At 34.6% G+C, this 17,460-nt stretch overlaps 2 protein-coding genes across 5 annotated transcripts in view; one reads left to right on the top strand and one right to left on the bottom strand.

Moving 5' to 3' along the window:
* Positions 1-17,460, top strand: part of LOC118269957 (17-beta-hydroxysteroid dehydrogenase 13-like) — a 157,936-nt gene that overhangs the window by 113,074 nt on the left and 27,402 nt on the right. The window lies entirely within an intron of this gene.
* The window catches only part of LOC118269910 (17-beta-hydroxysteroid dehydrogenase 13), a 31,532-nt gene that overhangs the window by 1,321 nt on the left and 12,751 nt on the right, over positions 1-17,460 (bottom strand). For 2 of the 4 annotated variants that reach the window (XM_050698627.1, XM_035585288.2), the window contains exons 2-6: positions 15,482-15,554; positions 3,014-3,173; positions 2,200-2,351; positions 856-1,033; positions 145-333 (exon numbers count right to left, since the gene is read on the bottom strand). In XM_050698627.1, coding sequence (XP_050554584.1) covers positions 145-333; positions 856-1,033; positions 2,200-2,351; positions 3,014-3,173; positions 15,482-15,554 — 752 coding nt within the window. Of the gene's footprint in view, positions 1-144; positions 334-855; positions 1,034-2,199; positions 2,352-3,013; positions 3,174-3,260; positions 3,405-11,292; positions 11,426-15,481; positions 15,555-17,460 lie in introns of those variants that run through there. The other 2 variants (XM_035585306.2, XM_035585314.2) reach the window with 2 other exon arrangements.

Below are 17,460 nucleotides of genomic sequence, written 5' to 3'. Positions count from 1 at the left end.
TTCTTGACAGATTTCTGCAATTTTATGCAGATTGAAGTAGGTATTCGAACAAAAAAAATCAGAAAAAGCTCAAAAATGTATGGAGCCCAACAGATCTCCTTTAACTTTTCGAATGCAAAGGTTTTAAAGCCTGTGTACACTTACACCACTGTAGTCCTTAGTCTTGTCCTCTCTGAGTTCCTCATGCAGTGCCTCCATGAGTCCTCGCACGGCGAACTTGGTGGCGCAGTAGGGGACGAGGTTGCGCAGCCCCACCACGCCGGCCATCGACGACATCGCCACGATGTGGCCGTGGTTGCGCTCCATCATTGATGGGAGGAAGGTTTGGAGAAGCTGGAAGAAGGGAGTAGGTGGTGAATTTGCTGGTGATGTTAGAAAAATTGTGAGGTCATAAATATGCAAAATGCCAACGTTTTCTTCAATTGTATTGTAAATTTTGTGAGACATACTAAACGCGGCGATTGTCAATCAGTAACAGCGCGACAATCGCCGCGTCGTGTGTCGCGGAATGCTGCTCATGAATATGAGCCTCTAGCATGACTTGAAACTAGTCGAGTTCTTCGTCAAACAGTTACGTGAGTAACAAAATAATTCATTTTCTTTAATTCTAAGACCACCAGGATTAAGAAGACATTTTTTATTTTAACACGGCAAACAAAAAAGTTTTTGAAGCTAATTCCAGTTAAATTTTGAAATAGCCTAAAAAAACCTTAAGTTTTTGTTGGGATTTACATTTACATTCCCTTTTTATGAGATCTGATTTTGTGATTGACTTGTTGATTTGTGATTGACCTGATTTGTAAGACTGTGATTATCTATTTTTTACCTTGACTCTGTTATGGTTTAGTAACTTACCCATAAATGAGCGATGATGTTAACTTCAAATGAGGTGCGGATCTCCTTCTCGGAGGTCTGCAGCAGGGGCTTGCAGGGCATGATACCAGCGTTGTTCACCAACATGGTCACCTCACCCACTTCGCGACGGATCTTCTCTGCCAACACTGCTATGGCTTCACGGTCTGTGACGTCACATCTGTGGATTTTAAATTTTTAGCTAGGAATGGTTAATTGATTAATGGTAATTTTTTCTTTATTTTAGTTTTAAATTAGTTTTTATTCCTTTTTTTAGGTATTTTTAAGTTGTAAATAATGTGTAAGTAATCATAAAACAAATAAATTATATGATTAATAAATGGAATGGTCTAAGTTTTGATTCTTATTTCTTACAATATGTGTGTGCGTCAAAACTGTGTGAATATCTTTCATAAATTAGTTGTCGTCTGTTTTTACGAAGTTGAATAATTATGGTCATAATAATATTTTTAATGTATTTAAAAACGTAATTTTAGAGAATTTTGAATAAATGTATGTACTTATTATTATTTAACAAGCTAGTTCTGTAACATCAGCCAATAGCATCGACGGTAATATGTATTGTTAAGAAGAAAAAAATATGAATCAAAGTAATATTTTAATTAATTGTATAGTGGTATTCTTCTATATCATGTAATAAGTTTTTTATAAGAGAATAAACATTGGCGTGTCTGTCTATCCTACTTATTTATATTTGCAAATTAGGATGATGGATAAGATAATCGCATGCGCATCTCCTGCATAACGTTATCAATGACTCAATGACCTTCAACAAAAGATACACGCCATGCATCATTAAAAAAAAATAATGCATCATTACATTACCTTAGCTAACTTAGGTACCTAAGTATTATTATTTATATTTGTTTTTATACCTAAATAATTATGTATATTTATTGTTTATTAGATAGTTAAATTGAATAATAAAAAATATTATAATTCTAACAAATGTATAAAGCACGAATCTTACATAATGATGTCAATATATTATTACCAACACGCAAAACATTTGATAATCTTATGAATTGAATCTGTAATGACAGAAATGCCTTCGAAAGCGCCTTAAAATTGCGTTGCCAGCTTTTTGGGGGTTAGGAATTTAAGGGTTGTTGTTCAGGAATCGGGGATTGGGAAGATAGGGAAGGAATGAAATGGGCCTCCGGTAACCTCACTCACACAACGAAACACAACGCAAGCGTTGTTTCACGTCGGTTTTCTGTGAGGCCGTAATATCACTCAGGTCGAGCCGGCCCATTCGTGCCGAAGCATGGCTCTCCCACACTTATTTGAGTGTTTGTGTTTGTCTATAGAAAAAAGTATACTAACTCATATCGATAAGCCTTTCCCTTTTGTTCCTTGATCATGTCAACAGTCTCCTGGTTGCCAGTGGGGTTGATGTCCACGCAGACGATGATGCCGCCCAGCTTGCCGAACCGCAACGCCGTCTCCCGACCCATGCCGTGGCCTGCACCAGTTATCTGGAATGACAGGAATGAGGATTTTTAATAATTCAGGCTGCTGGAAGATCTGGGTATTACTTCATTACTGATGATGAAACAACTTTCTTTCTTTTTTAAACGTTGCGCCACATTAGGATTTTCTCCTGTGTCGTGGGTGCGTTTACAAACATACAAGTTCACATATACATGACACCCAGACCCGAAACAACAATTTGTGGATCACACAAAGAGTTACTCCGTGCGGGAATTGAACTCGCTACACGTTACGGTACAGTTACAGTTGCCCAGTCACCACGGCAACCGTGCAGTCAGATCTTATTGGAACATCTTATGGCCGAAAATTAATGTCAATAGCATAAATTAAGTACATCATTGGAAGACGATAATTCAACGATATTTGAATCATGGCAATCAGATTGTCAATAAAGTTTAGTTAATAAGTAGTTTGGAATTACCTGTACCCAATGTGCATAATTATATCTGACTTTTGAATCTAACTACAACATTAATGTATTTTTCCGTAAAGAACTGGTTTTGCATTAATATCCGCGGTTTCAAAGATTAGAATCGCTCCCATCTTAAAAAATCAGACAGTCGTTAAAACAACTCTTTTTATTTTGCTTTTTGAACAAATTAAAAAAGTAAAAACAAAATGAAGGTGATGTCTTAAAATGTCTTACCAGTATGATTTCCCCTTTGACGCTCTTGGGTTCTGGTGGTACGAAGAACTGGTAGAGGCAGTGGAACCAGGTGAGGGTCATCTTGACGTACAGCACCAGGATCTCCAGCGCCAACGAGATGCCATTGTACACCTTCATTGCTATGCCTTGCTCGTCAGTCCTGGAGAAAAAACGAAGAACTTTTTTAATTGGAATGTAAACACCAAGTATCCTTTTTGCACTTAAATAACCATAACTTGAGTCTTACATTGCTTTATGCTTTTTAAAAACTTTAGGAAAATTATTTTAATGTTTAATTCATTACTTGGTTTTCAAGTATGTCCAATGAAACTTTCGAATATTACTGTAATGATGGGTTTAAATTATGATTTAGGTTTTTTACAAATATATTTGTGGAGCGATATAAATTCGCGACGATAGTGATTATTAGAATAGGAGTCAGTACTGGCGGTATAAGAAAATAAAAATATGTATGAACACCCTCAATTTTGAATAATGAAATATGACGACTAAAATACATTAAGGTACGTTTCGAAGACGTAAACAGTCTGCATAGACGCCGCCATTTCCATTAAGGAATAAAAATATAATGAGAACATTTAGTATATAGCAGCAAAAAATGCTTAATATCCTTAATTGATTTTATTTAAACAAACGAAAATAGTATTTAACCTACCTAAATAAAGATTTAATTTCCTTTGCGACTTTGAAACAACTCGCATAATTGGGTAGTATCCTCGGTCAAAACTAAATTATTACAACTTTTCAATACAATAAAATATTCAAATATAATCACACTCTCATTCATAAATTTGATGAACTACTTAATTTTTAGATTTTATTCTAGCTAAATTTCTAAAAATAAGTCTGCTATTTGACGTCAAAAACTTATGACGTCATAACGCACTATTTCATACAAAGTTCATAGAAAATATCGTTTTTGACGTTTCGAAAAAAGTATTGAATTTGACTAGTAGGAAACTAGCCTATTATGCAGTCTATTTTCGCTGGCAATGAATTGTTTATCGGATCTTATCGCAATGTGCAGGCTATGAATGAATTGACGTACAAGTGCAAGTGTATGAAATGAATAATTATATTACCTACTTAATTATTATTACTGTAGTTCTTTAATTACGCTTTGGAACCTTTTAGCCAATGGAATAATTAGGTGAGTACTTAGACTTTGATATATTTAGATTAAAGACCAATATTTTCAAAATAATTCTTTTAGAGTGTTCGTGAGCCTTAAGTGCCATTTATATTTATCCATCACTACTCCGGCGCGGTTTCACCCGCTCTTCTCGACTCCTATGGGTTGTGATATAGCGTGATATATAGTAACCCATAACCTTCCTCAATAAATGGACTATCCATCACAAAAATAATTATTCAAATCGGAGCAGTAGCTTCGGATTTGTATATAACCTGACAGATAAAGCAACAAAATACATAAATGCAATTAGAATATTGTTCATATTGCTACAATTTCCGGAGTTTCATGTGAAAAATGTAAGTACCTCTAAATAAAACTATTCACCATAATAAACGAAACGCAATATTTTATGTTGTTATTTGCATAATCAGCTGGTTGGGGCAATGATCTATCTTACCCAACTGCGCTGCGAAATAGGCGGTATAATTGCTTCACTGCTAATCTCAATGTCACTTGCACGCATTCACGTTGTTTTCATAACTTATTTTGATTCTACGTGATTTCTAGAGTTAAGTCCGTTAGATATAATTAGATATCGGAATGGGAAATTAACACCAAAATCTTGTAAGTAACCCATGGCGTGACAGTTGTCTATGTATGTTATAAAAATATGTTAATACTTATTTTTTATATGGTCAATTCTTGTTCCTACAATAAATGATATATCAGTTTTAGTATTCAAAACCAAATTCATATACAAATCATAAATTGCATTAAACAAATACAGGGAAATCCTGGTTGGCGACATACATTTATAATTTTCGGTCATTAACTTTTAATGTTTGAATGTAATTTCCATACCATTATATTGTGGGTAGATGTCGGCTATAATGATTTACTTCCGTTCAAAACCAGCCTTTAATTTTAAATAGGGAAATGAATTTTTCGTTAAACAAACATAATTGTTGTAACCTCAGATCTTATCGGTTCTGAAAATAAAAAATCATAGCTATCATTGTCAGTACCAATACGTAGAATCTCTATAAGTATATCAAAATCAATTCTGTTCATTAGTCTCGCTAAAACTCGAGAACGGCTGGATCGATTTGGCAAATTTTGGTCTTGAATTATTTGTCGAAGTCCAGGGAACATTTAAAAGGTACGAAGTTTGCCGGGTCAGCTAGTTATAAATATATATATCTACAATTTTATAAAACCCTTCGGTATTCTAGGGCGAATAGGGGAGCAAACGAGCAGACGCGTCACCTGATGGTAAGCGATCAGCGCCGCTCATGAGATTATTAAGATGATGTACCAAGTCGTTTGCAGCAGGTTTATTTTTGTTATTCTTGTATACTGCTTTGTAGTCTAACTACCAGTGAGTAAATCTAACTGGTCTGACTGGTCCCACAACTGGTGGTACAAGGTCCAGGGTACAAAGTATTTTGTTATGTTTTTTGCTTTTCTCAAAATTGATTTGGACTTTTGATTTCTGTGTGGTGCCAAGCAATTAGATTGTCTGATTTTTAATAAAACGGATATACGCATGACAAGCAAAAATGAAAAAAAAAGTGATTAATGATATCCTTTTAGAGACCTAGCGAACTGGTGATAATATATAGATAATTCCTAATGTACTAATTGATGTCGCCGAGGCATATTTTTTATTGTCTAAGGATTCGTTTAACCAATCTTCTTTTATTTAAGTAAGGAAATAATAAACTTTGTATCCGTTACCGAAATATTATAACGATCACCTTGAAAGTGTTCTTAATTTTTGTTTTAAACAATTTAAAAACGTTCACGGTTTTTTAAAAGTGTGTTGGCAGGGTTGTTTAAGAATAAAATCGTTATTATTTTTATTATAGTTTGTTATAATCTCCAAAAAAAGACGTGAGAACACTATTAAATATTTTTTTACTTGGCGCTTGTCGAACATATCGTCGAATAGAATAACTGAAGTAAGAAAATATATTATAACAAATTCCTGCGCTCACGAAATAATATTGCTAATACCTACTTATGTTTTGAACTTAAGTACGATGGGATAGACTAGAAGTTGTGATCAATCAAATAAAACATATCTACTATATACAGGTTGTACCATACTTGTGAATAGTAAATTTATTCACAACACAACTATTCTTACTTAGATTGTAATTAAACAAATAAAGGAATTCACATACAATATACGTGCATGAGACCCCACCAAGGTATAGGTACCTACTCCATTGAAGCTCTTGGAAAATATTGAATAAGGATTAAAGTAAGCAGGCTTGATGAGAATTAACAGTATTGTCATCGTAATGTGCTTATTTAGACGACATTATTTTAATAAATACATCTTAGGATTTATGACTATGTATTTATTTATTATTTAATTTTAGAAGCTGATCCATTTTTTCATATATGATATAGGACTAATAACGTCAAAAGGAAAAAGTAGTTTAGTAGTCTTCAACTTTTTAACTATCTTCAGTCACAATATTATATCGCTTAATGTGAAAGAAAGATAACACAGTCGTATTTACTTTGAAATAATATTAGAAAGGATATAACTGTACTCATAACTGGCGATATGACAACGAGTAACAAATTTTATTATAATTTTCGTGAGACATACTAAATTAAATACTATGGCTTACTGATTATGTATGTAATATAAACCTCTAGCACGGCTTAAAGGCGTAGTCGAGTTTCTCGTCAAATAGCTAAGTGAGGAAGCCGATAACATAATAATTAATTGAGTAAGAAATGGACTAATTTTATGGTCCTTTTACGAACAAATTAATTCACCTTTAAAACAATATGAATAACACCTGGGTAAGTGGGTACCTATTATGTAAGTATAAGCCATACTAATTCAAAATACATAAAGGAATATTCCAAAAAATGTACTTCCACGATGTATAAGCTTGTTTGCGGCAACCGGCGACCGGTAGCCGTTGTGCAACCGCAACGGTAATGCGGTCCGGTGCGTTTTCAAGTTCGAGGTTACCTGACGCAATTTGCGTTCATGACACGAACGGGTTTATGCAGTAGTTGATACCCGTTGTAATTAATAGCTCAAATGTGTAGCGTAGTAAATTGTATGTAATGGTACGGAATGTAGGGTGATATAGAGGTTATGGAGGGGATTAAGAATATCTAACTGAGGAAAAAAACGGAGACATTTTCTTTGGAACTACTGATATACAAAAATCATATATTTATATTCCATTTTATATATAGTTGTTGAAGGCTTGGAAGGAGTGGAATTCGGTATCAATTCTTAATATAATTGAAGCAGATTTAGGACGAAATGGGTTGAAAAATTACAACAGTTTTTTTTTAAGGGGAAAGTCATCCAATGACTTCTCTCGCCTTGGTGGAGGCGGTAGGGAGTGTCTGACTCTTACTGACTAAAAACCACCCCGTTCTTTCTCCTGCTTTGAGCTGGAGCCCCGGTAACCTGTTACGTTGTCCGCAACTCCGGATCGGGCATCAGGCCTACTGGGCCCCATCTGTGGTAATGTGAATAGTTAGAGGAAGATTTGTCTTCATCACTTAGCTACCAAGAGTCCAAGACCACTGGGCCCCATCTGTGGTGGTCTGGCTCTTTGACAATAGTTTACACTTCAATTTATCTTGATTTAGGAGAAAGAAACCTTCACTGTTAACCTTGAAACGACCACAAATAAATAATCCTACACACCATTGTCATAATAACTCTATAACAACAACAACAAACCATGATTTGCAACACATTTTGGCGCGGTTTGCGTCACATAGATTGCGCTCATAGCTCTTGACATGCGCATTGCGAGATCTTCACCGATTTTGATATGTTTGCTGTGACAGATTTGGTTAGCGTATGTACGAAAGGTTATATTGACTCGGTTCGACAACTATTTTAGAGTGTACTTTTGAAATTATCACTATCGATAAATTGTAAAAAGAAATATTTGCGATTATGACGATAAATGTGACGTCTGCCGCTCTTAGGAACAGACGAAGAAAATTGGACTTGATACGTGTAATTTTTGATTTGTAGACGAATATTCTTGAAATAGGTTCGTATTAAAATAAAATAGACACGACGCGGTGACTGTTCCACCGTCGTGTGTCATCTCACCATCGTTATGAAAGAGCACATTAACAAGAAGGTTCTTCAAGGATGAGAGAATCTTTTGTGGTTGTAACACTGGATAGTCATGAATGAGATAATACTAATTCCTATTCCATATTATATCAGATAATATTACTAAATTGTCTAGATACAACAAGAAATTCTATTAGGAATAGATAAGTATGTTCTTTTTTATTAGTTGGTAACCAATTCAAGCATACGCAACGTAGGTGATGTGAAACATTTTAATCCAATGACGTGTTAAATTCACGAACTCTTGTTTAATTCTATTTCATATTTTATAAGATATGTGGTTTACCTTAATGGTTAAATGGCTTTACGTATAAAGTAATCGAAATGAGAGCGCGTTCGGCACTCTTCATCCTTAGTACGAGTTTGTTCTACGTCGAATGAGATCGAGTTAGGCGCTCTGATTTACCAGCTCCAATGAACCAGTCAATCAGAGTGCCGATTGCGCTCTCGTTTTGATCACGTTCAGCGTAAAACAAACTCGTACTATGGGTACTGATTGGCCGGCTTGATTAAACGAACCAATCAATAAGGGTACAGGCGACCATGTTTTGAATTCAAAATTTTTGTACGAATTATTTTTAATTGCCTTAGCAGTTTGTATATCTTATAGGCAACAGAAATAGTCTATTGTAAATTAATTAACACAGTATCTTCTGTCGTAAATCAAAGTTAAATTGTTATACATTCGAGTATACTTACTGGGTCATCTGTATGGTACAAGTCCTATCTTTTCATTTTGTAGGCCAAGGAGGTGCCATATCTTGTAAAACAACGGGACTGATTGGAAGCCAAAGGATATTATTAATTACGTTAATTGATAAGAAACCTAACAAGGCCTTCGGTTTGAAATCAATTATTGATTCAATATTTTTGCCTTGAATGGTTATAATGAATGATGTAATTGCGAGTTTAAAGAGAAAAGTTGTATTATTTGTTTGCCAAGGTTGTTTATATTTAGGGCAATAATGCGGTCACCTCTTTTATTAGGGTAACCTTTTTAATACATTGAACGCCGTGGTTGTCACCGGTGACCGACGTTAGCGGAGGACTTGCCTTCAACAGTTTTCTATTGGCAGCCAAAGACTTAACGTAGGTTAAAACGTTTAGTAGTAAATCATTTCTATAATCAGATTCTGATTGCCTATATCACTCACCGAGACGATTCAGTGGAGTGGCTTGTAGTGTAAGGAAAGGTTGAAGGCACAAGAGCGCGTGACAGGTCATCACTGATGCGATGGACGGATCAAATTAAAACCGCACTGCATTTTTGCGGGCAACTGATAGGGGGAGTCAAACGTCCGCTGTAAAGGAATGAGTAGGCGTTAGCGTTCCACGCGCGCTACTCGAGGAAGAGAAGCAGTATCCCAGAGCTAACGTGTCGACACCTGCCGCAAACATAGTGTTAGGTCGAAGCCTGCCGGGTGCTGTGATTCTGTAAGAGCAACCCAGGTCAGGGTCACACGCAGCACGGGGGGTTTGATTTTAGCCGGTAAGAGTCCGGCACGCCAAGTCTATAAGGATTTCCATTGCAATAGAAACAAATAGCTAAAAAAATATTTCGGAATAGAGTAGTACCGTATATAAGTAGTATTAGTATTATCTACTTAGTCAAATCTAAAACAATAGAGGCACCACGACAGTATTTACTTGCGCCTGACATTCATCACAATAATTTTGAAAGTCAATCAGCTAATTAAGTTTTTTTTGTTGGTCACAAAAACTAGCTAATCACATAATTATTAAGTGTTAACGATGTGATTATAATCAATTAGGCATTAACTAAGTAACAAAGGTATATTAGTGGTGAGTTTTTTTATTTAGCGTTCCATTGTCTTTGTCTAAGGGTACATACATACATAGATAAAGAAACAGGTTACCGGTAAGAATAGGGTGGGTACCGATATGTGTGATATTCATTTACATGTTAAGTTTTTTAGATTATTGTCATTTCTGCGCAGATTCGGAACCTTGCTCTTGTTATTAAAAAATCTTATATTTATATCGACTAAATAGTAGATATTTTTCCTTCCATGGCTTACAAGTTGGTAGTACTTGTAAGGAAGGGGTTTTAATGTTGTTTCTTTCTGTTTTCATTCACTAACCATACGACATATTATACAGATTTATCTGTACGAGTACCTCAAAAAATCTTCTATATGTAAAAACCCTTACTTATGAGAAAAAATGAAACAATACCAATACATACACAGACATGTAGGTATGGTACGGCACTTATAAGATCATTATATAAATTTAAAATTCATTTATTTTTGTGTACCCTGTGTTCACAAAAATAAATTAATTTTAAATTTTAAACTTACACGTGCATTATCTAAAAAAGCTATTTTTATGTATAAGGCCGTTTTTGTTGTCTGCATTTATACATTTTTATTCGCCTGTGTATTTAGTTATATTTTTTGGGAAAATTAACATAAAGATTACATTATCTTATTGTTAAGTGCAATAAATGTGCTTAGGATTTCGTTAAATAGTAATTAACCAAACATTTTTGGTGGATTTTCTTACAAATTTTTCAGATATGTTTTGTAATATTACTAAATGATATTCTGGGAATATCATTTACATTAACGTACTATGTATAGATAATATATATTATTTAAAAGTAATTTTAAGGATTTCAATTGAAAATGAAAACATTATTTGACACGCGAATCGATTTTCGTGATTGTTTCGTATCACTGAACAAATTGTGTGGGCTTGTGTGAAATTAGCCACGATTCCACGATAGAAGGAGCGAGACGCAATTCACATACCAATACCAATCAATATAAAGGCATAGAATCGTTACAAATATATTGCCATTGCCACTTGTTTAGTCACCTTCATTATTATGAAAGATTCGATTTATGACTCTGGATCTTCCGACGTCGTTATTAGACGGCTTTTGGATGGCTGGAATAAAAATACTAACATAGGTACTTACAACCAACAACCAACAAAGCAAGGGCACTCTATACTCACTCGAAAAAAAGAAGGTTCTGCTTTCCGCCGTTCTTTCCAACGAACGAAACGTCGAACCACATTGTACACAGCTAACAAACCAAGTCAGTCCGATCATAAAAATCACTTAAAATATAAGTGAGATTGAGGGACGTGTACCATGGACACTGATTTTATTAAATAAATTATTACTGTTAGCTTCAAACGCGGTGCACTCAACACGACTTTCACAAGTGTGCGAGCTGCAGTTGCAGCGGTCTACAGTTGCATAATAATTGGAGGAAACGTTTCGAAAATCAGCATAATACACAATAGAGGTGCATCCTGCGATGCATCCTGCGTTTATTGAAGCAGTTGGTGCATTGTACGTCCGTCCAGTGTCGTCGATGATGCCGAACGAGTATGTCGTTCGAGTTGTTCCAGAATCTTTAAGAAACTCGGCCGATTGCTCTGACCTTGATATAATGCGAATTATGTTTATTATGTCTGTCGCAAAAAGTTGAAGGTCGAAATGATTGCGTACCAAAGTTTGTTTTGGATGTTTTATGAGCTCTGTTTTGTTGTGGACGATGGTTTCCGTGTCATACTGCCGGTTTAGCCACAGATTATAAATGCTGTATTACGTCATTTGTAGGAGTAGGTAAGTACATATTGGAGAACGTTGCGTTGGTAGTCGTATTTAGAGTGTAGTGTGGTAAGTGCTATTTTTGACTAAAATTATTTGTGGGAGTATCTTTGTTCGTAACGTATCCATTGGATTTTATTACAATTGCAGCAAAGTGGTTTATACTAAAACAAAATAAAAAAAGGTTGGTATATTTTTATCGTGTTGAACAGACATGAGACCACCTAGGAGGCGCCTTAGAGGAAAACATAAATTAAATTGAGCGTGATCTAAAGTCTAAGTAATAAAGTAACGATTACGATAGCTAGCCACGAAAATATTAATGTTTTTAGCTAGTACATACTTAACAATAATTAAATTGGCAACCTAATTATCATTAAAGCGAATTAATGGATAAAAATTGCTTAAAATGCAATAGAAAAAACGCATTAAGATTTAACAGGTTGCTCACAAAACCTATTTTTTCGGTGTTTCGGTTGCTACTCGACCTTGTTTTTATTTTCAAATTATAATTACAGACTTTATAAAAACTATAAAAGTTAATGTTTTCAAAAATTAGCATCAACAGCCCGTGACCAAACCCGTGACTGTCTACTGCAGGATAAATAAACTGCACGTGTGTATAAAATTACACTTATCCGTTGGTTCGTTGTTTAAAACATTTTTACTGCAGCATCGAATAGAATATTGTACTAAAGACCTAATAAGTAACTGGTTGTGTAACTTAGATACTAAGCAACAACTACATAAGCAGTTTAGGATTGAATACAGGTTTTATTCCGGCCCGTGATCTAATAGTTTTATAACGCCTACATTCTGGTCTGTGAGAAATAAAGAAGTTATAAGTTTTTAAACTGACATGGTCACTAACACTATTATTAGAACTTATGACAGGATATTTACCATGTTTATGACGGATGAACTGTTCATCCATGATCATGGCGCTTGCAACAGTGCCGAAATATCGGAAACTCATCGAAGTGAATAAACATGGTAAATATCCCGTCATAAGTTCTAATAATAATAAAGAAGTTATTTTGGCTGTATGTTTTAACACCAGCTAGAAATCTATTAGTTAGCAATAGAAGTACATGGACCTGTCTATTTATGACCTGTCCTTTTAAAAGCGTGTGAATTGGTCAATTAGCAGCACAACCAGCTTGACAACAAAAATGCATTGACAAAAGAAAAAAGACACGATAATAGCACCTGACAAGTGACAACACACATGAATTCTTTGGTTTCCAAACCCACATGTTAATGAATTCCCAAAGTAATTTGAACAATAAAATTAAATATTATGTAGCCACTGTGGAATGTATTATCAAAAACAATAGTATGTATATATTATGTATACATTATTATGTCTGTTCATGTAGGTACATACAAATTATTTATGGTAAACAGAAGTCTGTACACTTGTATGAGTAGTCAAACTTGAATTATAAGTTAATTAGTTAGAATGTTTCTATTTTCTTTTGGCAATTTCTTTGTACACCAATCGTTAGTTTTCGTATAAAATAACTTTTACAATTATATGTTTAAGAAAAGCCGAAGGGTTATATTTGTTTTTTGTTTGCTAAACCTCCGGAACTTCTGGTCCGAATTGCATACTTCTTTCTGTGTTGGATAGCCCATTTATCGAAGAAGCTTATAGGATATAAAACATCACGCTCCAATCAATAGAAGCCGAGCAGAGCGGGTGAAACCGCGCGGAAGTAGTTAGTTTGTTATAGGATAGAAGGGTTGATGAATAATTCTGTCCTGAATCCTGATTATATACGCGTATATTTTCTAGAATATCTTAAATAACAAAATCCACCCTATTCGACTCAGTATTTTTTACAGGCAAGCAAAAACCTGAGTTTCTTAACTTCAATACCTAGGCAATTAGTTTTTAATAACTCTTACAAAAACTAAACCCATTTAGATGCAATCATCATAAACATAATATAAATATCTACCAATAAAACAACTTTTTTGGCCACATCCAACGCTGCTTTACTATGGGATATTTTTTCTATGGTTGGATATTAAGTAAAAACGTTTTGATCAAAACGAAAAACCATAATCCAATATCAAAGTTGACCGAACGACCTTGAAAATCCCCCATAAGTTCGAAAGTCAATGTCACGCTCGCGGCACGTATAAGGTCAATGGTTGGCGCGTGATAGATGCGCGCGCGCCACTTGTGTAACAGCGCATGCGTGGACAATCAAATTGCCCTAACTAGCTGACTAGCCGCATCGCCGAGGATCTGAAGGTTTCCTTCCTTCGCGACAGTGTCGTAATTGTTAGATAAAGATGACTTTGTATCGAGAGATAATGTTTTGTTATAAGAATAGAAAGGAGAATAGTAGTAACGCAAAAACTGCTGGTTAGATTTGGATGAATATTGACATAGAATAGTTTTCTACGGTATAGGCCGGTAAACGAGCAGACGGATCACTTGATGGTAAGCAATCGTCGCCACCAATGGACACCCGAAACACCAAAGGTATTGCAAGTGTGTTGCCAGCCTTTTGGGAGTTAGAAATTTAAGAGGATTGGGAAGGCCAATTATTACCCCCGTAATTGGGCCTTCGTTATAGATTATTAACTTGTTACTCCTGTTGAAGATAATTTTATCCTATAATATCTTCTTTATTTATTGGTAGTAAGGTCGTCTCACTAATATCTAATATCAGATAGGTTTACGCAACAAACGGAGCAAATAATATTAAGAAACAACACGATTGCACTTCCCATCTCTGGCTCAGAAAAAAATAATTACTTAAGTAGTCCTAATTAATTGTTTGAAACCTTTTAATTTTTAATGTCTATAACTCAATTCCCGACATTTAACTTAATGTTCCGTTACTTATTTAGAGTACCTAAGTTTCAAAAACCCTTGAAGTCACTTTATTTGATTACGGCAAGCAATCAAGTCAACTAAGTACGTTGATTTAATGTATGGACGAGTTTTAAGTGGTATTGAACTCAATACATATGTATAAACAATACACGAGTACATCCTACTAACATTAATAAAGCGATAGATTGTATGTTTTTTTTTTTTGTTTTAAAAACGGTACCCTACATTAATATTTTCTCCTGTGTCGCGGGTGCGTTACAAACATACAATTTCACATACGCATGACACCTAGTATCGAAACAACATTTGTAGATCACACAAAGAGTTGTTCCGTGCGGAAATTGAACCCGCTACACGTTGCACGGCAGCCAGTTGCTCAGCCGCCGCACTAACCGTGCAGTCAAACCTAGTCTATGTTTGTATGTTTGTTACTGTTTGTTTGTTGATGAAATTTGGAACAGGGTAGATTATGGTTTGGAATAACACATAGGTCACTTTTTACATCACGAGAACGTGGGCGGAGTCGCTGGCAGAAACTAGCAAATACATAATTGTATTGTTATTTTTATAGTAGATAATATAATAAATTAGAGCCATGGATATGAAACATCGAAATATGTATGAATTTTCTAAACAATAGCACGTCTAAAGTCACGGAAGATAAAATAATTTAGACTTATAGTTCTAGGTGCTATACTTAAAAAATATTGAAATCCATTGAATCCACTCACCATGGAGCTTTCTCCATCAAATTCTGCGCTGCTGCATTCTTACTTGTGTCTGCTGTTGTAGACATGTTGGATTCTGGAACAGAGGTAACATAAACCTTTAGTAAAGGTTACACAGGTAGGTATAACACAATTACAATGCACCAACTGTCGTATCGCATGTCATGAGGCTAGTTTAGTACCATTTGAACATATTTCAAGACATTATTATCGCTGCGTCCGAGCTGCGGACATCGTACGAGGTTACCGGGGCTCTGGCTCAAAGCAAGAGAATAACCGGTATGGTTTTTAGTCAGTAAGAGTCTGACACTTCTCACGTTTCACCCAATGCGGCAAAAGTCATTCTATGAATTTCAGCCTTCAAAAAAAAATCAATGATTATGTAATAGTTAGAAATTCATAGATTATTTTGCATTTCTCAAAAATGTCATTAAAATACACTTTTTTTTTACCTAATTAACTGAATTCCAAGTTCAGTAGTTCATTGACTTGACGTCATTGTTCACGTTTGAAATCACACTACATTACATTGCTTACAATTCAGTCGGGCCAAAGGCCCCCTTTAACCGGAATGTTTATCCTTCAAGTACTATACCTACCTATCTAAGTTAGTTAGTTTAATTAAGTACTGAAATATCAATACAGACCTAAGTCAATAGGTCTATAGTGACTAAAAGACAAGTGGAGAGCCATCCTTCGACATGAATGGACCGAATCGATCGGAGTAATACCACGGCCTCACAGAAAACTGACGACCAACTAAAGGCAAGATTACCCTAAATAAATGGAATTAGGAACAGTCATGGATTCTTTTTCTGCTATTTCCTAAAATGTCTATGGGGAAGAGATTATTTCGATCAAAAATTTGTAAGAATTATATTGCTGCTGAATGTTCAATTATTTTATTTTGGGAGTAGTTAAAATATGTATAAATCAGATGTAACAGACCGTAAATTCTATATGAAATGTCTTGGATAGCGACACGTATGTCGGCGATAACAGTATTATTTGCAATAACAATTTTGAGTTTGGATTGAACTTTGATACTAGGCATTCAAATACATGCCACAATATTTCTCAGTTAGTCTCGAAAATCCAACAGATGTTTAGTCAACATCTTCAAATCTGTGATAATGTAAATTGACCCTTAAACTGTTTGTTAGAAGTTATTATTTACACCTAATCAAAATTCAACCACATGTTGACTGTAACATTTAGCACGTTGTTAAAAATGTATGATGAATATAATTATGCGTAGATAGGCCTATGAGCTCACAGAAAATAAACATAAATAGATATTGTTCAGAGTTTTAAGGTGTTTTTCCCATATAGTGTAAAAATACTTCGTGTTATGATTTAACTTAATAGGTATGGAGTTATCCTCAAATCAGAATGTTTCATTATATCTAACTTAATAAAAGAATTGAAGTAAATAAATAAATATGTATTTATTATATGTTTCTATTTGATTTAAGCACAAAATGATTAATGTTCCTTACATTAATAAAATTTAACTTATTGTGACAATTTCTGAAGTCAGACACAAACTAGTTTCCTGTTATTTCTTAAAATACATACAGACAAAAACTTCCGTTACGTCATAAAAGATTAAATCTGACTTGACATTGCGCAAAATTTTAATAATAATGAAATTAAGTCAGCACTCCATTCAAAAATAAAAATTCATTGTAGTTTAAAATAAATATATGAAGGTTATCTTTTTAGATGCCTACCTCTCTTTAAAAAACACTATCCTTTAACATTGTCTAAAACGTTTGGCTTTACTGTAACATAAAATAATATGAATTTAGTGATGCCTCGATGTAGGTCTAACTCATTAGCAAGTACAAAGAGGATACGCCAAAATATGATTGTGCACTGTGACAAAACAAATAGGCCCCGAACAATGATATTATAAATAAAATGTATAGAAAGGTTATAACCGCTCAGAAAGTGGCACATTAAAATATGGACAATCAACA

Source organism: Spodoptera frugiperda, chromosome 15 (assembly GCF_023101765.2).
Source record: "Spodoptera frugiperda isolate SF20-4 chromosome 15, AGI-APGP_CSIRO_Sfru_2.0, whole genome shotgun sequence".
In the NCBI taxonomy this organism is placed as follows: Eukaryota; Metazoa; Arthropoda; class Insecta; order Lepidoptera; family Noctuidae; genus Spodoptera; species Spodoptera frugiperda.
The sequence above is the reverse complement of the archived record's forward strand: the minus strand, read 5'-3'. Positions and strand labels throughout refer to the sequence as shown.